General features: G+C 40.6%; 1 protein-coding gene and 1 long non-coding RNA gene across 10 annotated transcripts in view; one reads left to right on the top strand and one right to left on the bottom strand.

Annotated features, from left to right (window-relative positions):
• Positions 1-25,606, bottom strand: part of LOC309635021 — a 517,380-nt gene that overhangs the window by 300,661 nt on the left and 191,113 nt on the right. The gene's annotated exons all lie outside the window — the stretch shown is intronic.
• MAP3K5 (mitogen-activated protein kinase kinase kinase 5) overlaps positions 1-25,606 on the top strand; it is a 223,648-nt gene that overhangs the window by 174,724 nt on the left and 23,318 nt on the right. For 7 of the 9 annotated variants that reach the window (XR_014248547.1, XR_014248548.1, XR_014248549.1 and 4 more), the window contains 9 exons: positions 4,946-5,073; positions 5,726-5,862; positions 6,774-6,879; positions 11,804-11,961; positions 14,366-14,543; positions 15,265-15,285; positions 18,009-18,186; positions 18,277-18,445; positions 23,958-24,143. Coding sequence is in view for 5 of the 9 variants with exons in the window: in XM_082405612.1 (XP_082261738.1) it covers positions 4,946-5,073; positions 5,726-5,862; positions 6,774-6,879; positions 11,804-11,961; positions 14,366-14,543; positions 15,265-15,285; positions 18,009-18,186; positions 18,277-18,445; positions 23,958-24,143 (1,261 nt within the window). In the remaining 4 variants the exon portion in view is untranslated. Of the gene's footprint in view, positions 1-4,945; positions 5,074-5,725; positions 5,863-6,773; positions 6,880-11,803; positions 11,962-14,365; positions 14,544-15,264; positions 15,286-18,008; positions 18,187-18,276; positions 18,446-23,957; positions 24,144-24,625; positions 24,868-25,606 lie in introns of those variants that run through there. The other 2 variants (XM_082405615.1, XM_082405614.1) reach the window with 2 other exon arrangements.

Raw genomic sequence — 25,606 nt, forward strand, 5'->3', positions numbered from 1 at the left:
TAGACATGCACCCACAGGCCTCTGCAGGGGAATCCATCTTAGCAAAACGTTGTGCATGCATGTTGGGGAACAGGTCAGGTGTAAAAAAAGAAGCAAGATAATTGGCCAGAGGTAAACAAGGACCCGGAAGGACTGTCCTATATAAGTGATTTAAATCACCTCTTTACTGCGCTCCTCCTCTTTAGAGAGGACGCCTGTACCCTTTCTCTCTGGGTGTGTATTTCTGCCTTGCTTCTGTCTTAAATAAATAAATGGTTTCTTAGTGTGCTCTCCCACTTGTTGTGCTGTGTCTCTAATAATAAACTTTGTACCTGTTATACAGTTTTTGCCTCCTTGAAACATTCTTGCTTTCAAACGGGGACAAGAACCAGGGGAACTTTGCTTTAGCCTCTAGCCCCTGGTGGGCTAGCAGCTAGGATTCCTGGTTTTCATCCAGGCTACCCAGGTTCGACTTCTGGGTGGAGAACTAAGATCTCTTCAAGCCCTCTCACTGCTGGCTCTCCAAGATCACTTCACTCTTTCCTCCACTCCTACTCCACCCTTCCTCAGAGAAGGCACAGAGATCGTTCTCAAGTTGAAATCACATCGTGTCACTACCACTTAAAACCTTCAGTGGATTCTCATGTAACCAGTGTAAAGCCCAGAACCCTTAGCATAGACGTCTGCCTCCCTCTGGGGCCTCACCTTCTCTATTGCAGCCACGCTGTCCTCTCTCTGTCTATCAGGCCCACCAAGGCTCAGTCCCCAGATTTTGGCAGGATTGCCTCATTTTCATCAGTTAGGTCCCAATTCAATTCTCAGGCCCTCAGAGACGCCTTCTCTGATTACCCCAATCTGAAAAAGACACCCTTCTTTCCCATGCATCCAGTGTCCTAGGCCTCAGCTCTCTTTCTGCTTCTCCATACTTAGTCTCCATCCTTGGTGCATGACTGTGACAAGTGGCCACTCTGCCTTCAGCATCCATATCTGCATTCCAAGCAGGAAGAGGAAAAAGGAAAACAAATTTTCTCAGAAATGTCCAACATACTTTCATCTCTGTTTCATTGGCCAAAAGTGGACACCCGTAACTACAAAGGAGGCTAGAAACTCCGTAGATTTTAAGTTGGCCAGTTGTTTCTCCAAACAAGATCATAGAAAGAGGGAAGAACGGATATTAGATAGGCAGACAGTAAATTCAATTTTATGTTTTCTGTGGTATTTTTGCAGTTTCCCCTTGGTTAGTTCATGAGACATATATATGTGAATTCTTACGTGATGGTGATAGAAACTATTCATTAAATACCTAAGGGAATATACATAAATTTGTCATATTAAAATTTTTGTTAAATATTCCTTCCTATAGGTTCTTAAGTATTATATACATAGAGTGGATTTTTAAGCAATACAGAATGTTAAAGGTTTGTCACTATCAAATTGCTGCAGCAAACTCACTAATCTGCAGCAACATCACCTCCTTTCCCACCACCAGATAAATTTAAGTAGGTACTTGGAAGGAAACCACTTTTAAAACTATCTTTGTAGCTTAAGTTTATTCAGCTGCCACTGTGCACACACAGAGTACACCAACACCAATAAAGATCCATTTGATATAACATGGGTTGTTTGAAAATACTTGGCATGACAAGCCCTTCTCTTGAACAGCTAGTGTGGGACATCTTTTTGTTACCTCTAAAAGAAGATTGCAGTGAAGTCTATCATGTTATTGTGAGATACAGCACACAAAGGTATTTCCACCTTTGTGACCTGGAGAGGTTTTTTCAGGTTGCTATTAACAAGATAGCAGTTACAAAGGATAATTGCTAAGATGGTAGAATGGGTATGAATAATGCATAATCCAGCATATACTAACCACTGCCATCTGTATAGTGAAGGATCATAGCAACAAAAACAGCTTCTTCTGTGTTTCCCTCACACTCTAAAAATGCTTTGTTAGAGCGTCAGAGTCGTCGTAAGAGCGAGCTGGTGCATTTTAAGGACACTCTCATAATCTGTCCCAGCTAGTTGTTCATCTCAGGTTGGCTTCCGCTAACATTCTACACACCCCTCAACTATTAACTTAGATCAGGTATTTCCACCCAGCTGTATATTAGAGCCATCTGGGGAACTTTACTGATACTGATACTCAGGCCCTACCCCTCAGAATTCTGGGGTGGGTCGTGGGCATTGATATTTTTAGAAATCCTTCCGGGAGATGCAAATGTCCAGCCGAGGTTGGGAACCACTGCTTTGGATGGTTGTAGTGGGAATATGACTCAGCAGAGGTGCTCTGGAGACACATATGATTTAATAATTTTTCAAAGCTAAATGCAGGTATCTCTATCTGTACCATTTCTTCTTTCCATTGTCACAGCTAATTGAGAAGAAACAGGATTTTCTTGTAATTCCTGTAGACAAACATTGCTTATTGACCTGAACAAATTATAATTTCATGCTAATTGAGTGCTTGATACTTAAACTTTCACTTACATTTAGTGAGAATTGCTAGGTGTTACTAATCATTTCCATATTGGAGAAAAGTTCTTATTCTTAGCCAGGATGAATCCTGACTATTATTGTAACTTTTGAGCTATCCTTTGGTTACATAAGGAGGAGTGTGTGTAGTACATTTGTTTCTCCAGGATCTTATATTTAAACATTTATGATTGATATTTAATAGAGTGTCAGGGGTGGGAGCCCTTTAATTATCATAAACTGAGTTAGCCTCTTGCTTCAGATAATTTAGTCATCTTGATCTACCAAATCTATAGAATTGGCCCAATATTGCCACTATTTTATTTCATGCATATCAAGAGCAATCTTAGTAACTAGTGTTAATAGATTGTTTTAAACTCCATGGAAAAAGTAACTTGTAAATGTCTTCATAGTTGAGAGTCATTACCTAAGGATCTTCTTGGTAACACTGGTATTTCTTGTGTTAACTCATTCAAGCAATAATCAAAATGGTGTTGTCCCTAGTTGATACCTTGTTAAGGGGTTTAGTTTAATACCAGCCTTTAGTTCCTAGAGCAATTCTAAAGAAAACTAAAATTAGTAAAAGATCTAATATACAAGTCAATTTTTTGTTGTTGTTGGCAGCTTTCTGAGTAATATTTCACAGAATATAAAAGTTTGTTTAAATTAAATGAATTTGCAGGAATTCCCTGGCGGTCCAGTGGTTAGGACTCAGCGCTTTCACTGCCAGGGCCTGGGTTCAATCCCTGGTCAGGGAACTAAGATCCCACAAGCTTGGCGGCATGGCCAATAAATAAATAAGTAAATAAATAAATTTTTAAAATTAATTAATTAAATGAATTTGGGTTTTTTGTAACCTACTAATATATTATTCAATACTAACTGATTCTAGTATTCTTACTGGCATTCAGAAAAATCCATTCTGCTTATATGGATTTGCCATTATAAGATCTGAGCATTTCTTACACGTGGAACTGAAGCAAATTACGAGGCAGCATGTATTTTATGTTTTAGTGGTTAATGCCTTTCATACCTGTAGCCTCCATTGTACAACAGAAAAAAATTAGGGAATAGCTTTGAGTCTCTCTTTATGCTGACATCCTACCACAGTTAGTTATACAATAATTATATTAATATAATATATGATGATATATTAATATTCAGGATTGTTAAGAGCCTACAAACTTCATAGTACTTCAGATAATCATCAAAAGTGTTGTTCTGATTCCACATATATGCGTTAATATATGATATTTGTTTTTCTCTTTCTGACTTCACTCTGTATGATAATCTTATTTACAAAGCAGAAACAGAGACACAGATGCAGAGAACAAACATATGGACACCAAGGGGAGAAAGTGGAGGGTGGGGGGAGGGGGGTGGGATGAATTGGGAGATAGGGATTGACATGTATACACTAATATGTATAAAATAGATAACTACTAAGAACTTGCTGTATAAAAAATAAATAAAATTCAAAAAAAAATGTATGGGTACCAAAGGGGAAGCGGGGAATGAATTGGGAGATTGGGATTGACATCTATACACTACTGATATTATATATAAAATAGGTAACAAATGAGAACCTACTGTATAGCACAGGGAACTCTACTCCGTGCTCTGTGGTGACCTAAATGGGAAGGAAATCCAAAAAAGAGGGGATATATGTATACGTATAGCTGATTCACTTTGCTGTACAGTAGACACTAACACAAATATTATAAGGCAGCTATACTCCAATAAAAATTAAAAAAAAAAAAAGTGTTGTTCTGTCTGTTCCAGAAATACAAAACACTTTCATCTTATAATTTGATAAAGCAGTATATACCAAGTACATGATTTTGAGGTCTGGTCTAAAACTGGTCTTTCAGTATGGAGGCTCAGTTAGGATTGGGTAAAAAAATTATGATAGAATAGAATTGAATAGAATAGAATCAAGGAGGCTTGGCATATAAATGGTTTTATGTTTTCTACTGAAGAGCTGCTGGGCCTTCCAGTAAGTTCTGGAATGAATATTAAAATTATTTGTAATTTTTATCTTCCTGAGCAAGAATCTCCTGGAATAATAAACTTATGAAGCCAATGGAATAGAAGGTCGTGTTAATGTGGACAGTGAGTTGTGTGGATGATTTCAGTTTTCCTGGGTTCAAATCTTAGCTCTTTCACTTACTAAGCTTTGAGACCTTGGGCAGGTTAGTTATCCTCTCTGTGAATCAATTTCCTTATCTGTAACATGGGCATCTTAGTAGTACCTTCTCATGGGCTTGTTGTGAGAAATGAGTTAATATATACAGAAGACGTAGAACAGTACCTGGCACATTTCCCCTTAGACCCTACCAGGGCTCCAACTTTACAGAATTTATGTGATGAGAAATAAAGGCCTTAGATGGTCATATTTGATTTCATATATGGGGATTTTCCATTTGTATTGCTTAAATTTATACACAAAAGTCTGGCTACAAAATTAGCTCACTGGCATTTGCATGTCTTTCAGATACTCCCAGCCCCTACATGAAGAAATAGCACTGCATAAGCATCTGAAGCACAAAAATATTGTTCAGTATCTGGGCTCTTTCAGTGAGAATGGTTTCATTAAAATCTTCATGGAGCAGGTCCCAGGGGGTAAGAGATGGGTTTTTTTCTTTAAAATGTGTTAAGTTTCTACTATGTATAAATAAGCTACAAGGATATATTGTACCACACAGGGATTATAGCCAATATTTTATAATAACTATAAATGGAATATAACCTTTAAAAATTATGAATCACTATGTTGTACACCTGAAACATATAATATGGTACATCAACTATATCTCAATAAAAATAAATAAATAAATGAAGTATAGGAAAACCTCAGAAAACAACTTACTTTAAAAAATATGTTTCTAGGGCCTTGAAGAGGAGTAAAATTGAATGGGATTTACTAGTTTACAGGTCTTAATTTGTCTAAATGTACAGAAAAATTTGACATATGACATTACCTTACAGTTTATTCGGGGACAATAAATAAGTATCAGAACTGTTTTTGTATCAATCATCGTGACTTGGATTAAGGTTAGCAAACTGAGTGGTCTTTGACTGTATTTGATAATGACCATCTTCAGAGCAGGGACACTTTCCTATTTATATCTGAGCCCAAGTACTGTATCTAGTATAGTACCCGGGCCACTGTTAATAACCAATAAATGTTAGCTTAAATTCATGTTACATTATTAACGTGCTTTAAAGAATTCATTTGGATAAGATTTTATCCACTGTTTCTCCCTACTTACAGGAAGTCTTTCTGCTCTCCTTCGTTCCAAATGGGGCCCACTGAAAGACAACGAGCAAACAATTGGCTTTTATACCAAGCAAATACTGGAAGGATTAAAATACCTCCATGACAATCAGATAGTTCACCGGGATATAAAGGTAGGATGAACTAGGATTCATTCTCGTAAGTTGCCTGATGAGTAATTGTTTTATTTGCAAAAGTCATATTGTCTTGTGGGTATTAATTTGGAATGATAAATAAATCCTAGAAACAGCACTCTGCCCTGAGTCAGTTATTGATATTCATGTCTTATCTCTTCTACTCAAGGAATAAACCCCTTAACCATGTTCAACCAAAAAAGATTCAGTTTCCACGCTATGCCTGGCCCTGTTTCAGGTGCCCTGTGGGGGTGGCTCAGCAGAACAAAGTTAAACAGGACATGGTCCTCGCTCCCAAGAGGCTTACAGGCTGGTTAATCTTTGTATCCTTGCTACTCAGTAAATATTTGTTCAATTAATGGATGAATAGTTAGAAGGAAAAAATAAAATCCCCACTTCTCACAAGTATCATATACTCATGCGTTGAACTAAAATTAGATAATTTTTGCAATTCTCCTTAAAAAGGGAAAATTCAGAACTAGTAAATTTATGACAAAGTCTGGACTATTGAAAGTAAGTTAATCTTACTACCCTAAAACCAACCCAAATACCCATTTATTTGTGCTGCCCCTAAATAGTCCAGGAAAAGAAGTAAAACAACATAGAAAAGAAAGTAAAGTGATTGAGAAGTTATAAATATCGTTAACTTATCATACCCATATCACACACAAATAGCCCCTACTATCTGTAAACCTCGTTTGACCTTGTGACCTGAGTAGCATATTGTGAACTGATAATATGTAAACGAAGGTGGTGTCAAGAATTCACTACTGAGATTAACTATTAAGGAAGAGTATAGAATCAGTGTCCTTTTTGCTGTAAGGACACCTTTACTTACTAGACTTTCAAGCCAACAACAAACAATATTGGAAGAAAGATAACATTTTTGATTAAAATTCTCTCTTCTCTAGGGTGACAATGTGTTGATTAATACCTATAGCGGTGTTCTCAAGATCTCTGATTTCGGGACATCAAAGAGGCTTGCTGGCATAAATCCATGTACTGAAACTTTTACTGGTATGTTTTTGCAATGATGATAGAGACCTTATGTAATTAAAGAAATAATTGGCTGCATTTGAGCATAATGTGAGAGGTAAATTTAGTCTGTGTTCTCACCAACATTAATGTTGATATCTTTTGATGCCCTGAAAAATGTTATAGAGAATTTGATCTGGCCCATTTCTTACCTCGTATTTATATGACTCGCTCAGTCTCCTGCTTAATGCCGCTGAAGATTTTTTTTTTAACTCTCAATTTGTTATTTGTTTTTCTTTTCATGTCGTTACTTCTCTCCTGGTTGGTCTACAACCACTATAATCCCAACAAGATTCCTTTTTTTAACGTTTCTTTAGCCCAGCCTCTCAGTGATTCTTACTTATACTTTAATCATTTCCCATTTGGACTATGCGTTCCCTCTTTCCTAATCTGTTTACTCCCTGTGGTCTATTCCCCTACACAGCACATAAATAACTAAGATTTCAATTCAGAAAAAGGAAGTGACTCACTAACTCAGAAGCAGGGTGGGGAGAAAGCTTTCCTGAGAAATTAGGCAGTGCAGCTACTGAGCTGCCGCTGGAGCAAAATCCTGAGAGGGTGGAGACAAAGTGATTTCCAAAAAGGTGACAGTAGCCAAGAGGAAACAGAGGCTCAGAGAGATTGACTGCCCAACAGTTATGGGGAGGGCATCTGGAACTCCAACCCTGCTCTCCACTCCAAGCTTTTAGCACTCCATTATTCTGCTGATTCTCATGAAATGTTAAGTTCTTGTTATTGGGAATTCCCTGGCGGTCTAGTGGTTAGGACCCAGCGCTTCCACTGCTTTGGCCCCGGGTTCAATCCCTGGTCGGGGAACTAAGACCCCGCAAGTGGCATGGCGTGGCCAAAAAAACAAAAAAAAAAAGATAATGAATTATCTTTGGTCTAATATAAAGCAAAATGGCCAGATGTCCCCCTTTCTGAATTCTGTGAGGAGGTGGCATGGCCTCCATTTTGCAGATGAAGAAATTGAGAGAGAGAAGGGACTTCATACCCGGAAGTCACAAGTGTTTGTAAATGATAGAACTCAGATTTTTAATCCACCCCTTGTTCTTTGCTTTGATCTTCTTGCTCCAGTCCATCTTTTTCTCCACCTTGCTGAAGAATCTGTTCTGGAAGCATGGAAAGGGGAAAGGAAGAGAGAGAGAAAGTCTATAAGGCTTCTCCTCAGAACATTCAATCAGCAAATTCTCTGACCCCATTCCTACTCTCAATGGCAGTGGGTATTTCAGGGCACAGAATTAAACACATTTAGAATGTATTTTTTTGAACAAAATAAATTTCATCCTTCTAGCAACTTTAAATATATTTACATTTCTCTTCCTCATACTCCCTCCATTTGGCAAGAGTCACTTTAGATGCTGCCAAGACTCAGTAATTTCTGCAAAGAAAATCCTTACTTTCAGGCTCTTGATTTGGGCAAGGTGTTAATTTACTATCTGCTGCTTATCTTTAACACATTTTTTTTTAAATCGCCAGAGAAGTTGTAGTAAAGCAGTCCTCCAGGACCCCTTTGCTTGGACTTCTTGCACTGACCTCACATGATGTGATGTGTGTGACACATATGCGTGGGTCTGTCTCCAGCGCTGATCACGAGGGCCTGGGGTGTGCAGGCCTCACAGCACTAACTCAGCGCTGGCCAAGGCACAGGTATAGGCAACCTCTGATGAACTGAGTTGAAAGACAGTGACCTGTGTGACTTCTTAGTGATTTGGTGAGAGGGAGGGCGGCAGCAACTACTCCCTGTGGGGCGCTTACTGCATCCCTGTTAATTGCATTCCATGTTATTTCATTGAAATTCATGTATCAACCCTAATCCTTAGGTATCATTTTCCCAGTCTATGGTGAGAAAATTAAGGTTCAAAGAGGTTAAGTAACTTGCCTGAGGTCACAAATCTAGTAACGAAAAGAGCTGCAATTCAACTAGACTTAACATGCCAAATGGAATGAATCAGCTTCTCCCGAAACCTGTTCCACCCACCCTCTTCTCTGTCTCGATTGGCCACTCCAAACTTAGAGTTATCCACGGCGCCTCTCTTTTCTCATGCTTCAACTCAATCCACCAAGGAAACCTATTGGCTCTGCCTTCAAAATGTGTCCAAATTTGGACCAGCTCCTCCCTCCTTCCACAGCTCCCACCTCCCCTGCATGACCTCAATAGCCTGTTCTCCCTGCTTCCACTCTTGCCCCTACTGTCTTCCCTCAACACCACAGCCAGAGCAATCCTGTAAAAACATAAATCAAGCCCTATCACTCAAAGACCTCAATGGCTTTCTATTTTTTGAGTAAATAGACACCAAAGTCCTTACAATGATGAACAAGGCTCAGACCTACTCGGAGTCCATTACATTTTAGACCCACTTCCTACCCTTCCCACCTTGTATAGGCCTTCCTGCACTTCCTTCATTACACCAGGCGGGGTCCTGCTTCAGGGCCTTTGCACATGCTTTTCCTTCTATAACACTCTTCTCCCAACTCTCTGCCTGGCTAAGTCCCTCACCTCCTTCCAGCCTTAACTCAGATGTCATCTCAGTGAGGCCTGTGAGTGCCCTGTTTCCATGGCAGCCCTTTCCTGGGCACTTCCGATCCTCATCCCCTGCTTTTTTTTTTTTTTTTTTTTATCTTAACACATCACTTACTAACATTTATATAATTTATCTATTGTACTATAGTTTATTGTCTGTCTCCCACTGCAAAAATGTAAGCTGTACAAGCCCAGGGATTTTTGCCTGTTTCAGCCACTGCTATATTCTAAGTGCCTGGCCCATAGTAGACCCTCAGTATAGATCTGCTAAATGAATGAGTGGATGTAGTGTGACATCAAAGTTTAAGCTTTTAACCACTAACTTGTAGTGGCTCCTGGGTGGTTGCAGTGGCAAAGAAATTCTAAAACAGATTATTTTAAAGTAATTTTTTATTTTAATGAAGATATATGAGCTATGGGTTTTACAGTTAATACTCTCACTTGTTTTCCTTGGGCTAATGTTCAGATTGGCTTGATCTTCATTATCCAACTCTATAAATCTCTTTATATAAAATATTGTGTCATGTGCTTGTGGAGTAAGGAGAGCAGATAGGAACACATGGCTAAGCCTGCTTTTTTTGGCACTTGCTCGATGGGGGATAATTAAACACAATTGGCAGATATTGCTCTTTGAAATATTACCTGTGAATAAAAACATTGCATAATTTATTATTAAGATATTACTTGAATTGTCCAATTTTTAAAATTCACTATATTTTTGGTCAATTGTAATTCCTACCGAGATATTAGTACAGCTTAAATTCTTTCATTAAGTCTATTTTAGATCCAGAGATAAAAAAAGAGTGGTAGACTTCAACACATATTTTCTAAACAATCACTTGATTTTATTTACATTGTAAAAAATGATCACTTTGGGGGAAGCTATCAATGAAGAGAAATCATAACAGTTTTCTCCTAAGGGTAGTGATTTGAAGAGCGTGGTTACCTTATCCTTCGCCAGGAGAAATGCTTTCCTCCAATAACGTTACTGATTTAAGCTGAGAGCAGACATGTGGAGTCGTGTATGACTGTGAACATGAGCTACTGTCATGTAATGATGAGGTCTGGAAGATAAACCTGGCAAAATGACAATATGTGACAAAAATAATATACTTTTCCTTATTTTTATAAACACAGCCAGTTTCTAGCCTTTCATAGTGGATTTTATAGGAACTGTTTAGAGGAAATTTGTGTAGCAGTTTTCACCTATAAATCAGGCATGGAGCATTCATAAAAGGTGTTGCCTGTATTTATCAAAATGTCTGTCACTTTGGTTATGAATCAGAAAATACTGAAGTGGCTCTTTTGGCAAATGCCTCAGAACTTGAAATAATTCATTATGGCATCTTGGATGGGTTCCTGTTTGCTGATTCTATCATTTGCATGAGTACATCAGAAGCCGGGGATATGCAATTATCTGTTCCTGTTCGCACTCCTGACTCATTGCTGGACTTTGAGAAATCACTCCAGGTTAGACGTATAAATTTAGCCTCTAGTTTGAGCCGATGAGACAATTGCGATTGAGTGTTCACTTGGGATATACGAAGCCAGAACTAGAACCGGGGTTCTTGGCCCCCACTTAATGCTCTTTGCGTCATACCACACTCTTCGACTCTCTGATTCCATGAAGCCTTTTAAATCTCCTCTGTTTTTCTTTCTATTCTTCTAAACTCTGGTGATTTGTCTATACTGATGGCTCATGACCTGTCTTTGACCCATTAATCTGTTATCCATGGACCACAGGCTCACAGCAGAAGCCACGTATGTTAGATTTACAGAATAACGTACACCCAAAACTATTTACATTATTTTTAACAGTGACTTTCAGAATCTTCATGCTTTCATGATTAAGAAATGAGAATGAAAACAGAATAACTGAGCATTCAATCAGAAATTGAGAAATAACAGACTAAGGAAATGGATGAATGACCTAAATTTTTCCTGGAAAAGATTAGAAGTATACATAAAGGGAGTCTTCATGTATTTGAAAAACTGATTGCAGAAAAATGTGTGTTGATATATTTTCTGTTATTCTCAAATGATTGTTAGAAGTTTCTAAGAGGTCCCAATGAAATGATGCCTCAATTATAATCAACTATCTAGGAGAGGAGAAAGTATCTATTCGTAAACAGATAATATTAGTAAGCTATTTTTATGTCACCAATGAAATCCATTATGAAAACTGCTATTTCCCCTTTTATTAACAGCAGAAAAAACTGGAATTCAAAGAAGATGAGCTATTAAGACCCGAATCATGCTTTTTTTTTTTTTTCCGAATCATGCTTTTAAAGTTACCTTATTTCTATAAAGAAATTGAAACTGTCATTAGGTGTTCATCTGTTTTCTCTTTTTAAAGTGTAACTGTGTTTGAATTATGTGCAGGTACCCTTCAGTATATGGCACCAGAAATAATAGATAAAGGACCCAGAGGCTACGGGAAAGCAGCAGACATTTGGTCTTTGGGCTGCACGATCATTGAAATGGCCACTGGAAAACCACCCTTTTATGAACTCGGGGAACCACAAGCAGCTATGTTCAAGGTCACATTTCATGTGTCTTAAATGTCTTAAAAACCAGTGGTTAAAGCTCTTCATAGCTCCTGGATGTTCCATGTGTGTATGTCATATTTTTTTAGGTAAAATGACAGGAGCCTAAGTAAGCACAATCTAAGATATAAAGTTCAAGATTCACTCCCCCCGGTCAGCACCTCTGCCTCACGTGGAGCATCTCTCTCCACATTAGTTTTCCCAACTATAAAGTGCGATTCAGTGTAACTTCCTGTGACTGCCCTTTCACAATGCAGTATGAATAACACATCACTCCACAGAAGATGATTTAAGCTCTCTGGGAAACACAGTCTGAAAAATCTTCCACTGAGGGAGATATAAATACATGTTTTATCCATTGAGGTATTAAAGACATATTTTCCTTTACTCCTCTATCATCATAGTTTGAAGGCGCCGTAGATAAAAGGGCATAGTTGCTATTTTAAGTACATCAACCTTATTCTCATCTATCTACTCTTCTAGCCTGTTAATTTGCCCATTAGTAACTGTTTTGGGGGTGGGAAAGGAAGCAGCTCCATCTCTCACAATAGGGAGCACAGGATATGGAAATAGGCCCGAGAGAGCCCAGGGGCCACAGCTTCAGCATCCGGGGCCTGCGCAAACAGTGACCTGCCCATGAATCCCTGTAGTCCTCACCTGCCACTTCACCAAGCCAGAGGAACATGAAGCTGAACACCTGTTTCCCAAGAAGTAAAGCTCACATGCCTGCTATTCTCTAAGGCATCGGACTTTTGATCATAATTTGTTATTCCTTTCCCTGCCACTAGTACTTACTCCGTTTGTGAATAGCCTCTTATGAGGGACCACATATTACATACCTTCTGTGTTTGTACAAAGCTTGGTTTACTTTAAGAGACAATATTGATAGGCTACTGCTGATACAGAAATAGTAGTGTAACCAAACCTGAAAGAACAATGAGAGCTGCTCAGGGAGCTGCCTTTCTGGACCTGAATGGATGTCTTTCTCTTCTTGGCCAGTCTTTCAAGTTTTCACCAATCTCTAGGACTTCACTCTGAAATGCTCCTCTGTTACCCACACAGTGCCGGGATTATTATTCAACATGCTTTAGATGAGATAGCATACTCTGGCACAGATTTGCAATGTTTGAATCCAGGCTCTGACACAGTCAAACTATTTGATGACTTTAGGTAAATTACTTAACCTTCTTGTATCTCAGTTTCCTCATCTATAAAATGGGTATAAAAATAGTACCTATCTAATAAAGGGTTTTGAGGAGTGGATAAGACAATATGTGCAAAGCACTTAGAACAGTGTCTGACACATAGTAAATAAAGGCTTTATAATTATTACAGATAATTATATCTTATTATCTATATAATAATAAATTCATATAAGCTATTTAATAACAAAGAAGATTTCCTTAGGAAGTTTTCTCTGTACTAAATACATGAAAACATTACTGAAAAAAAATTAGAATGACGTCAATGAGAAGAAAGTTCTCATTGTTATAGAAAAACTGTTTAAGTATTTTTATTTATTTTTATAAATTTATTTATTTTATTTATTTATTTTTGGCTGCATTGTGTCTTCATTGCTGCGCGGGCTTTCTCTAGTTACAGAGAGCGGGGGCTACTCTTCGTTGCGGTGCGCGGGCTTATTGTGGTGGCTTCTCTTGTTGCAGAGCACGGGCTCTAGCCACGCGGGCTTCAGTAGTTGTGGCATGCGGGCTCAGTAGTTGTGGCTCACAGGTTCTAGAGTGCAGGCTCAGTAGTTGTGGCCCATGGGCTTAGTTGCTCCGCAGCATGTGGTATCTCCCTGGACCAGGGCTCGAACCTGTGTTGCCTGCATTGGCAGGTGGATTTTTAACCACTGTGCCACCAGGGAAGTCCCAATTTTAAGTATTTTTAAATATCTCTTTTAATGTAGGCAATTTGAGACAGGGAAAACGTTCACAAACCGTGGCACAGGAGAAACAACATATGCTTTAAGCCAAACAAATGAAGGTTCAAATACCAGATCTGCCTTTTCATAAGCATATAACCTCACACCCGTGAGCCTCATTTTTCTCATTGCTGTAACAGGGATAATATTTAATCCACTGGGTTGCTGGGAGTATTCAGTGAATCTCATAAATGGAAAAGCCAAGCACAAAACTTTGAGGACTGAATTATTATTTCATAGTGCTGCTGTCTACTATCTTAAGCTAATTACTATGCCTGTATCATTGATAAACTCACAAAAGTGCTCTGGAAACTTTCCATAACCTACAGAAAACAAGTCCTGTCTCACTTTGAGAAAAGCCATGAATTTGTAGTATATGATAAAGGAGCTTGTTGCATTAGGTGACCAGGTTATGGAACCCAGAGCCCATGGGATAAGATGGTCACTCAGAAGTCACGTTGTGCTGTGTCTTAGGTGGGAATGTTTAAAGTCCACCCGGAGATCCCAGAGTCCATGTCGACAGAGGCCAAAGCGTTCATATTGAAATGTTTTGAACCAGACCCTGACAATAGAGACTGTGCTAACGACTTGCTTATGGATGAGTTCTTAAAAGTTTCAAGCAAAAAGAAAAAGACACAACCTAAGCTTTCAGGTATGTTGTTGCCTTGAAGGGGGTATAGGTCAGAGTCACTAAATCCTAAACTTTTAAGGTGGAAGATTTTTCCAGAAGTAAGCTAATTTGCTTAAAGACATCACTGAAAACTGGTCAGGAAGCAGTGTTACCATCAGTTTCACAAATGCTAGGGCCTCACACATAATAATCTTCCATCACATGGTTAGTAGGGAACTAGAATATAAGCATCTATATACTAGCGTTGCTGATACAAAGATCAAAGTTAAAGGGGTGAAATGTAGGCTTTTCAAGCTGAAACTCCAAATTACCGCAGATGGGCTATAGGGCTATTACAGAGCTGTTAAACTTCTAAACCATCTAGATAATATGTTCTTTCAATTTTAGGTAGTAGAAAATACTCATTGCCTCTTAGAGGAGACTATCTTCCTGAATAATTAACCCCCCCTCAAAAAAAAAAAAAAAAGAGAAGATTGCCAGTTATAAATAAAATAGCAGTGTAAAAATATAAATTGTCTTTTTGCAATAATTTCCATAACTCATTTCAGAAAAGAAAAAACAAGTGAATGATTCGTTTGTTGTTAGCATTTTTGGGGATTATGTGGGAAGACATGGGCAGACTGAATGTTTGGAAAGGACATCAATCCCATTTCAAGCATTCACTTCATTTTTTGTTGATTTCTTAGTTTAACAACAAACCCAACGCGTGCTTATGTTGCTGTGTTTGCTTTTCTTTCCACAGCTCTTTCAGCTGGATCGAATGGTGAGTTTATTTTTATATTGTCCGTTGAACTGAAGCTTGGTGCATCATGGTTAGGCTCTAGATTGCCTGTCAAGGAGCCTCATCCTCTGCTCCTTGCTTACATGGAGGGGCTCCTCTGGGTACTGAGGATGTGTGGCTGCAAGCCTGGCTGGGTTCATTCCTTCAGAAAACCCCTCACCTTTCTCCTTCATAAGAGAGGCTTCCATTGTTCCTCCCTGAATGGAAGACGGTGACTCTGTTTTTGAAATCTTCAATTTGAGAGGAGTCCATTCTTTCTTATTGAGGAGCCAGTTGGCCACCTACTGGATTTCTTGTGGAAAATTTCAATGCCAGACACCTTCCTCTATCACCTTTGGCGTCCTATATTCTCTCTGGATTTAGTTGGTCAGGACAAGTTGTGATTTTTAATATTGGCCTTTGAAGATCATAACTAGGAAGGTAAATCTGCTCTAGGAAGATCAACTAATGCATTTCAAGAAATAGGAAAGAAATGACCATGGCTTTGGCTTTTCCTAAGTTGAATGAGCTGTGGATCACGTAGGCAGGGGCTTAACTGTTCACTGTGAGCGTCGTGTGCATTCTTCCACAGGCCAGGGGCAGGCTTTGGCAGGTTCCTTAAGGTTCCTTAAGGTGCCTCAGCCCAGAGAAGAGGCCCAGTAATTGGGGTTTCTTGGCCACAGCCTTTCCAGATTCCTCCTTCAATTCTGAGAGTCAAGGAGAACTCCGTGAGGAGAACGCCCTCCCTCTCCTCCTTTCTCCACAAGCAGCCTAGACGCTGGAAGGCAGTCACTGCATTTCACAAGGTGGACCCGGGGTGCTCCACAGCCTTCCCACCAGCCTGTTTTTGGTGTCATAAAATGGGCACTGATTTTGGACTTAAGCAGAAGTTGATTCACTTTGGACTTAGTTGGAAGTTGGTTCTGATCCCAACTGAGCCACTTTCTAAATATGGGACATGCCGCAATTTACTTGTTTCATCAGGCATTCTATGTTGGGAACAGTACCTACTTCACAGATTTGGTTCTGAGAACAAAATAAAAAATATATAGCAAAGGAGGCTGGAGCCATGCCCAGAAGCTCGATGCATGGTAGCTTTATCCCTTCCATATGCGTCGGTTTTTGTTTTAGGAAGCATTCTCGTCACGCACATATTGAAATTATGTGAACTCAACTCTACACACTTGGCAAGAGAGAGCTAGAGAGAGAGAATTTAAGCTGATAGTTTTGCCCGCAAGCCCTCTCGGTGAGCATGTGCCTTAGAACAAGCATGAGATGGAAGGTGTCCATCTGCCCAACTCTGGGTCACCTTTCCCACACGCCCTCCCCCCTCTGCACTCAGGATGACTCAAGAGCATTTGGGACTCTGCTCTGGCTTTAGAGTCTAACTTTACTTAAGATATTTTAGAATCTTAAGGGACTTCCCTGGCAGTCCAGTGGTTAAGACTCTGCGCTTCCACTGCACGGGGCACGGGTTCGATCCCTGATTGGGGAACTAAGATCCCACGTGCTGCACGACCAAAAAAAAAGATATTTTAGAATCTTAAGATTTTATAGAGTCAGAATTAAGAGGCTGGGCATTGGGGTCAGAGCTGGGTTCACGCATTAACTGGGTGACCTTGGAAATGACTTACCCTTAGTCACCTCATCTGTCCGCTGGATTCAGTTAGAAAACCTGCCCATGGGTCTTTGTAACTATTAAGTACGATTACACATGTGACATGCTTAGCAACTGCCCTAAGGTGGTTATTATGACTATTATTGCTGGTCTCTTCTTGCTCTGGCCTGCCCATGCCCAGTGGCTCGTTTAGAATTGTAGACCACAGTGCAAAAGTCCCCTCCCCTTTCCCTAAAAACCCTCCTGTTCCTCCTTTCTCAGAACTTCTTCCAGGCCTCCTGAATTCTCAGGATTTTTTTTAATCTCCCAGTGACCCATCCCTTTCTGTTCTGCCCTCTTGGCCTGAGACATTGATTTGCTTGATAAAGATGTTTCTGGCAAAAATTACTTATTTTAAAACCAGTATTTGATGAAATGTAGGCACCTCCTATTGTGCCAGTTCAGTCTCCATCAAATTAAAATAAAAGCTTACATTTGTTATAGAATCATAATGTCTGAGAACTGGGAAAGACCTAAGAGATCGTCTAGTCCATTAATTTCCAAAATCTGTGTTTAGTAAAGAACCTTTTTTTTTAATGTGAATCCTTAAGCAGAGCCCTGATATATGACTGAAAGAACATATTTGTTTCAGGAAAAACAGGGTTGGAACCTGTGTTCTAGAATCACAGAATCCTACTCACTCACCCCATCCAAGGCAGCCCCAAGAAATAGGTGAACCTTAAACTTCTGAGGCACACAGTTTACAAATTAGGAATCTGGTCCTTTATTTTATAGATATGAAAACTAAGACTCATAAATGACCTTCCTAATAGGAGGACAATAAAAACGAAGGGCTCAGAACCCAGAACCGCTGGACCTGGTGCTTCCTCCAGTTTCACACCCCTGAGATACTCCTTTCAGAGCCCAGGAGGCCCTTTCCTCGCCGACCCCCTGCATGGGTTACACTGAGCATTGGGAGGCACTGTGGTCCCACGACCAGCCGCTTACGTAGCATAATTTTGCTACTCACTGGAACGAGACACTTGACAAGTAATCTTGCTGTCTTTCAATAGGTGTGTCCGTGTGTGCACGTTTTTAATCGTCTCCTTCCCCCTCTCGTGACACGCAGAGTATCTTAGGAGCATCTCCCTGCCAGTGCCTGTCCTGGTGGAGGACGCGAGCAGTAGCAGTGAGTACGGCTCAGTTTCTCCAGACACGGAGTTAAAGGTGGATCCCTTCTCTTTCAAAACAAGAGCCAAGTCCTGCGGAGAAAAAGATGTCAAAGGAATACGGACGCTCTTTCTGGGGTAAAGACCTGGCTTGTTTTGGGTGAGAGAAGTATGTTGTGTGTCATTTTGTAAAGAAGATTGTGATTTGTGCTGTCTGAATTATTACAGCATCCCCGATGAGAATTTTGAAGACCACAGCGCTCCACCTTCTCCTGAAGAAAAGGATTCCGGATTCTTTATGCTGAGGAAGGACAGTGAGAGACGGGCCACGCTTCACAGGATCCTGACGGAAGACCAAGACAAAGTTGTGAGAAACTTAATGGAATCTTTGGCTCAGGTAAAACCCCTCATGGAGACTTCATTTCCCCTATTTTAACAGTGTCATAACCACTTGGAACTGTCGCACGTGATGTGAAGACATGAGGAAGCTGCCGCTCTCCTGATGATAAAACAAACCTACCCCAGGGATAGGCAGATCCCTAACACAGAAACTGCGTTTTTGAACATAAGCTATTTTTAAGTCAGAAGCAAAATTTTCATGTTGATGTCGTTCCAGCTGGTCCCTACAAGCCTTTTCACCCTTCATTCATTTGTTTATTCATTCAATCAATAAACATGCACTGAGCCATGTGAATTGCTAATTCTGATATTAGCATGAGGGTACCTGCCATTGGCTCCTCTGAGCATTTGGGAAACATCACAAATTCAACAGAGACCCCTGTGCTTGGAGGGCTACAATTAGATGGAAGGTGTTGGGCAATAATAAGTAAATTATCTAGCGCGCTAGGAGGCCATTCGTGCTATGAAAAAACAAAGCTGGTCAGTCAAACTCGTTTTCCCTGGTGTATTTGTTTGCTAAGTTGTCGTAACAAAATACCTTAGACCCAGTAGCTTAAACAACAGAAATTTCTCTCTCGTGATTCTGGAAACTGGAAGTTTAAAAGCAAGGTGTTGGCAGGTTTGGTTTCTCCTGAGGCCTCTCTCCTTGGCTTGCAGATGGCCACGTTCTTGCTGTGTCCTCACCTGCGCTTTTTTCTCTGTGTGCCCCTGGTGTCTCTTCCTCTTCTTATAAGAGCACTAATCCTATTGGATTTGGGCCTCAACCTTATGACCTCACTTAACCTTAATTACTTCCTAAAGACCCTGTCTCCAAATACAGTCACATTGGGGGTTAAGGCTTCAAAACATGAACTGGGGGGTGGGGGGAGGGGGGAATGGCACTGTTTCACCCATAATACCTGGGAAAATGTATTCCCTGGGATTCTGTTTACAGAAATGAGGAAGAATCCCCTCCGAACTCTGCCCCAGTGGAGATTGGGTTTCCCCCACCTCCAAGCTGTAGGTGATGCCTCCTGTGCCTGGAGCAGAAGCTCAGGCCCCCTTTGGGTGTAAACCTCCCAGACATGCTTGGCCCAGACATGACACCTGCATCCTCTTTCAGTTCTGTTGGCATCAGGGACTTGTGTACCTGCTTTAGCACCTGTGGCCACCACCTGTCCCTCCGTGATCACTGTGGATGACACATAACTTCTTCCCTCCCTTCTGTCCTAGGAAAATAGCTGCAAAAAAGGATGGAGCTGGAGGGATTGGGTCAAGTTTTAGTCTCAGTCTAGCAGTTTACCTGTTCTCAGCTTTTATTGGGATGTAAATGGATCCAGGCTCTCTCTTTCTCAGCTCTTGCTCTATAGCCCCTGCTTGTCTTTGTCTCGAGAAGCCCCGCTAAGTTTCTCTGCTGATTCCATCGCCTTAGGAATTCTGTAATGTTCACATCTTTAGATCCCGTAGGAGGAGCTGAAAGGCTATGTGTGTGTCAGCAGGGTCTCTGGGTACAGGGAGAACTGAAATCTCCAGTTTCTGGGAACTGAAATCTCCAGGTTCTGGGTCCTCTGGGTACAGGGAGAACTGAAATCTCCAGGTTGGTTAAATCTCCAGTTCTGAGTTTCCCAGAACTCTGACTTGGGTCCTTGAGGGAAGCTGCCTCCAGCGAGCAGGGACTCTGAGGCCCAGAAAGGAGGTGCTCTGGGGCGAGGGGCAGCCAGGCCTCTGAGTTGGAGGTAGAATGAGTGCTGAGGATGCCATGCAAGAATCTGGCGATGTGGAGGAGACAGAAGCAGTCTGGAACCTTTAGCTGTCACTCTTGCCTTTCTGTCTGTTCACTGTGGTCATTCAAGAACTGAGAATCGGATGGCGTAAGATAAGAAGGAGAATCAAGTTTAGATGGAAGGAGCAACTGGGCAGTAATTGGAGGTCGTTCATTCAACAAATACTTATTGAGCATCTACTAGATGCCAGGCACTGTTCTATGTGCTGGGGACACTATAGTGAGCAAAATAGAAAAAAAATCTGCATCCCATTGAAGCTGACATTCTAGTGGAGGAAGAAAAGCAATAAAAACACAGTAAACACGTAGTTGAATATATAGTAACAAATATAGTTAAATATATAGTTATATGTTGCTACATACTACGTGTGTTACGTATATGTTTCTATAAATGGTAAATACTAATAGTATTTAGTAATAGTAATACTAGCAAACACTTTCTATGGGCCAGATGTTGTTCTTAGTATTTCCTGTGTCTCTACTCACTTAATCCTCTTGACAATAGTCCTATGGCACTAGTTTCAGTAGTATCCTCATTTTGCAGATGAGGACACAGAGGCACAGAGTTGCTGAGTAACTCACCGAGGCCAGGCAGCCCTAAGTGATGGAGTCGGGATTTGAACGCAGGCGCCCTGGCTCCAGGGTCAAGTACCACACTGCTCTCCCCACTGCTACCCCAGAGGGTGACAAGTGCTGGGAGAAACATAAAGCAGGGGAGGGGGCAGGGCTTGGGTTGGGGGAGGGAATCACCAGCAGCCACTGTGGAATGAAGGCTTCTGTTTTAGGTCAGAAACACAGAACGCAGGGATTGCTTAAATCTCGTAATCATCCCCAATGAGCGTGCTTTTCTAATACAGAAAGTATCTGCTTATTTGGGGGTTTTCTTTGTCTCCCTGCTGGACTGTAGGTCCGTCAGGGCAGGGACTGCCTTGGTTAGTGTCGTTGTCCCAGCCCTCAGCAAAGAACCTGGCAGGTTCCATGACCATGCTGAAATTCTTAAATTTGGAGTTGGTTAATCCTATTCAAGTGTTTGTGACTCCCTAGTTTTTTAAGCACGCTTGAATGTTCTCTATAAAAGGAGAAAGGAAAGAAAAACTTAAAAGCGACTGTCAGAGGGCATGCCTCAGTGCACCAACATGAAGTGACCAGTGGGGACCAGAAGTGATTCTGGGGTCAGAATCACTTAGTAAATCCAGAATCGTCAAGGGATAGACAGGGTGCTTCTGACTGTACTGCTGGGGACTCTATGAATCTGCTCCTGTGGCGTCCCATGGTGATCTTGTGATAGAGCAAGTCCTGCCCCAAGGTTACTGCTGGTTCATCCAGCTGATTGGGGCAATAGAAGGTAATGATTAGGAGCTTGGGTTCAGCCTCAACTTGACTTTGAGGCCTGGTTCCACCACATAAAGGCTGTGTGATTTGAGCAAGTTATTTAACCTCTCTGAGGCTGAATTTCCTAATCCATAAAATAGAAGAAACAATGGTATTCACCTCATAGGGTTGCTATAAGGAGTAACTAAGATCATGAATCATTGAGATAATAATAGAATGTATTCCACAAATGTTAACTATTATTGTTATTATTATCATTATCAAGCAGGCTAATAACAGTTATCTAGTATCTTTAATTTTCTTCTACTACCAGATGGAAATAAGTCTTTTCATTGTATTAAATATTTCTATTAATAGATACATCTTTACATTTAAGCCTACCCTTTAGAACAAGACTAAAAGGTAGATGTTGGTCAGGTCCTCAAAGCGGCCCATGAAAGCCCTTTCAATCTGTAACATCCTTCTGAAATCCACTCACCATTTTTAAGGAAGCTTAAGGGATAAAGAAGAGAGAGCCCCTTTGCAGGAGAATCTGTGATGGTCCTCTGAGTGGTCAGGAAAGGCGCGCTGTCAGATGCTACTTTCTCATACTGAATCAGTCTCACCTGGTACCTAAGATGCTTGTTCATGAAGGCACGTTAATGAGTGCACACGGAGAGGCAGGAGTGAGAACAGAAATAACTATTAGGTACGTGATGAAATATCCCAGACAGAAGAACATTTCCCAGGGTAGACAGCATTCCTTTGTAGGGCAGTGGCATCAAAAACCAGAAGCAGCATGTTTTCCTGTTGTGAAAACAAAGCTAATGTAATGTCCAAAAAATGATTGCTATTTAAACTGCTGGCGAACACATAACTGATTTTTCACTAAGATAAGCTTCCAATTTCTGAATAACTCACATATTTCTTCTTGAACATATTTTCATGTTACTGTGATATTGCCTATGAATCTTTACTTTGGTTGTAATTTAGTTCGTGGTAAGAAAAGAAACAAAGTTTATAATTGTTCCCAGTCTGATTTTAAAATATTCCCTTAATGACAGTTTTCAAGCTTTTCAATATAATTTTTTCTCGTCAAAACATAAACATGAGAGGGAGCTCCCAAATGAAAATATATTGAGAGCAAGAACTTGATGGGACATTTCTCTTTTATTTTAATAGACTCCTAGAAATTGTAATTTTCACAGCCCAGCTGAGGAATTTAATTTTAATGATGCAATAACAAAATGTGCAATATGAGATAGAAATGAGCATAATAAAAATCCAGTTGTTTCTTAAAGTTAAATGAGGATAAATAACATCCTACTATGTTTCCTTTAAGGAAGCAATGTTCCTTGCTCAGAGTAAAAAAAAGTTCAACTTGAGGGAGGAAATTTGTTTAAATATTGTATTTAATTTTTAATATGTGAAGTCATCCATTTGGTCCATTCTTATAACTAATTGCCTTATCGGTGGGTAAGGAATGGTTTCCCGGATGGAGTCTGAAGCGAGCCCCTTTTGACTGCAAGGAATTGACGTGCTTTAAGGGCAGTTGAAGGACTGGGGACATGTAAGCAGACACACGTAGCAATGAGGGAAGTGGCCTCTTCAGGTTAATTCCAACCACGGCACATAGCTGAGCCTCACACAAGCTGAAACTAGAGTGTGATTCCAAGGGCCTTCAAGTCCCAGGAGTCAGTACATCTCTCCTCTGGCTCGGTTGCTGTTGGCCCGCTTGGTGTGCCATTGCTCTTTCCATCCACTTCTCTCCATACTGATCATCATTCTCAACTCAGTTGTTTTTGCTTCCTTCCTTCCTTATAACTGGATGTACTCTTGCCCCTATTTTATTTTATTTTTTAAAAGTTTTTTTGATGTGGACCATTTTTAAAGTCTTTATTGAATTTGTTACAATATTGCTTCTATTTTATGTTTTGATGTTTTGGCCATGAGGCATGTGGGATCTTAGCTCCCCGACCAGGGATTGAACCTGCACCCCCTGCATTGGAAGGCGAAGTCCTAACCACTGGACCGCCAGGGAAGTCCCATTGCCCCTATTTTATGACTTATCTCTCTGGGCAGACTTTGAGCCTGAGATCCTATGGCTGAATCTCTCTTTAGCTCCCAGTTAAAATTTCTGAGAGTGGAATCTTATGGCCCCAGCCTGTCCCTGTTTGGGCAGAGCTTTGTCTATCTGACTCTATCATGACTCTTAGACAATGTATGGGGGCAGGTGCCTTTCCTCCCAAAGTCTGATTATTTCTCTTTTTTTGCAGGGGAAGGAGCCATATAGTTCAAATATGGTCTTTCCCCTTAGCAGGGGGCATTTCTAAGCCCAGTTCTTCTTGGCAGGGGCTGTGGGATGGCAGACCCATGGCTGATACATCCAGCACAGATACATCTGATCGACTGACAGATTATTGGTTATTCTTCACAGGGGGCCGAAGAACCTAAACTAAAATGGGAGCACATCACAACCCTCGTCGCAAGCCTCGGAGAATTTGTGAGGTCCACTGACCGGAAGATCATAGCCACCACCCTGTCGAAGCTGAAGCTGGAGCTGGACTTTGACAGCCACGGCATTAGTCAAGTTCAGGTGGTGCTCTTCGGTTTTCAAGATGCTGTAAGTATGATGTTTTGCCCATGTTTTCCCGCAGACTCCAGCCAAAATTAGTCAGAAAAATGGGATAAAAACATAAGTTGTTATCTTTTCTTTCTTTAATAATTTCGATCAATTCTGTTTTCTTTGGATCATAAATAAGCACCAGATTTGTTGTTTGGTGTGTAATCTTGTGTCTCCCCAGATTAGATACACATAAAATTGAACACCATGGAAGATAACAAAACTCACAAACCTCTCCCATGGCTGCACTTTGTTCTTATGAAATCATGTAGTCAGTCACTATTTATTTTGATGATTTTAGCAACAGAGCACACTTTAGTCCTGCACTTTCTAATTCTATATGAGACATGCCATCTAGTGGTCATTGAGAAAAATGTAACCGTACAGACCGGAATGATCGGTAATTTTTTTTCCCCCCTGCTGTGGTTTCCATACAGAACATTTTAAACATACTTGTTTAATAAATATTCACTATTTCCTAGCCAGCAATATACTTCAGAGCACAGGGCATCACTGGATGAAAATTAATTCACAGGATCTGGTGAGAGATTGCTGAGGATTCCTCTCTCTCATACTGAGTTGCTATGCAACACAAACTTGAAGCCAGTTTTCCAGAAGCCTGATTCAAACCATATGCGATATTCTTGAATGAGACTTGTCTGTGGAACTGTGTACCAAAAAAAGCCTGAGGTCTTTCCTGGAAGGCCCTTACGAGGTGTGGGAGACTGAAATAAGAGAGTTCTTAAGTGGCAGGGGGGGCGGATGGTGGTGGGATGAATTGGGAGATTGGGATTGACATGTATACACTAATATGTATAAAACAGATAACTAATAAGAACCTGCTGTATAAAAAATAAATAAAATAAAATTCAAAAAAAAAAAAAAGAAAGAGAGAGAGAGCGTTCTTGACAGTGCTTGTCGTGTGAATAGGGAAGCACTTTGCATAATTTTATTTAAATTCCCCAAACTGACTCACTCCTAATGTGTTTATTGCTCCTACATAGGCGATGTCTTGACAGTTGCATTTGGTGCATCACATGATCCCTGATTTAAAACCAAATTGTAATCCTTCAGTGGCCACTTGTGCTCTCAGGAACTCTGTGTTAGCCGCTCAGTCTTGTGCTGTACTGTGGGCAGGGCAACGCTCCTGACTCCACTGGGGTCATGGATAATGAGAGCAAAGCCTATCACTAATATTAAATGCTAAAGGCACACTCACTCTGTAACTAGCGAGCCCCAGCCATCTGCAAACCGAATGAAATAATTTAGTGACTTTGTACTTGCCTACACATTTGGCTTCCAGCCTAGAGATTGGAAGGCAAATAGGCAAGTAGAATTCAGATTGAGAGTGGGTAAGTTGTAATCCTGGGCCACAGGCCAGGTCTCTCTCTCTCTTTCTCTCTCTCTCTCACACACACACACACACACACACACACACACACACACATGCCCCATTCTTGCTC

Source organism: Balaenoptera borealis (assembly GCF_965194805.1).
Source record: "Balaenoptera borealis genome assembly, chromosome: 9".
Taxonomy (NCBI): domain Eukaryota; kingdom Metazoa; phylum Chordata; class Mammalia; order Artiodactyla; family Balaenopteridae; genus Balaenoptera; species Balaenoptera borealis.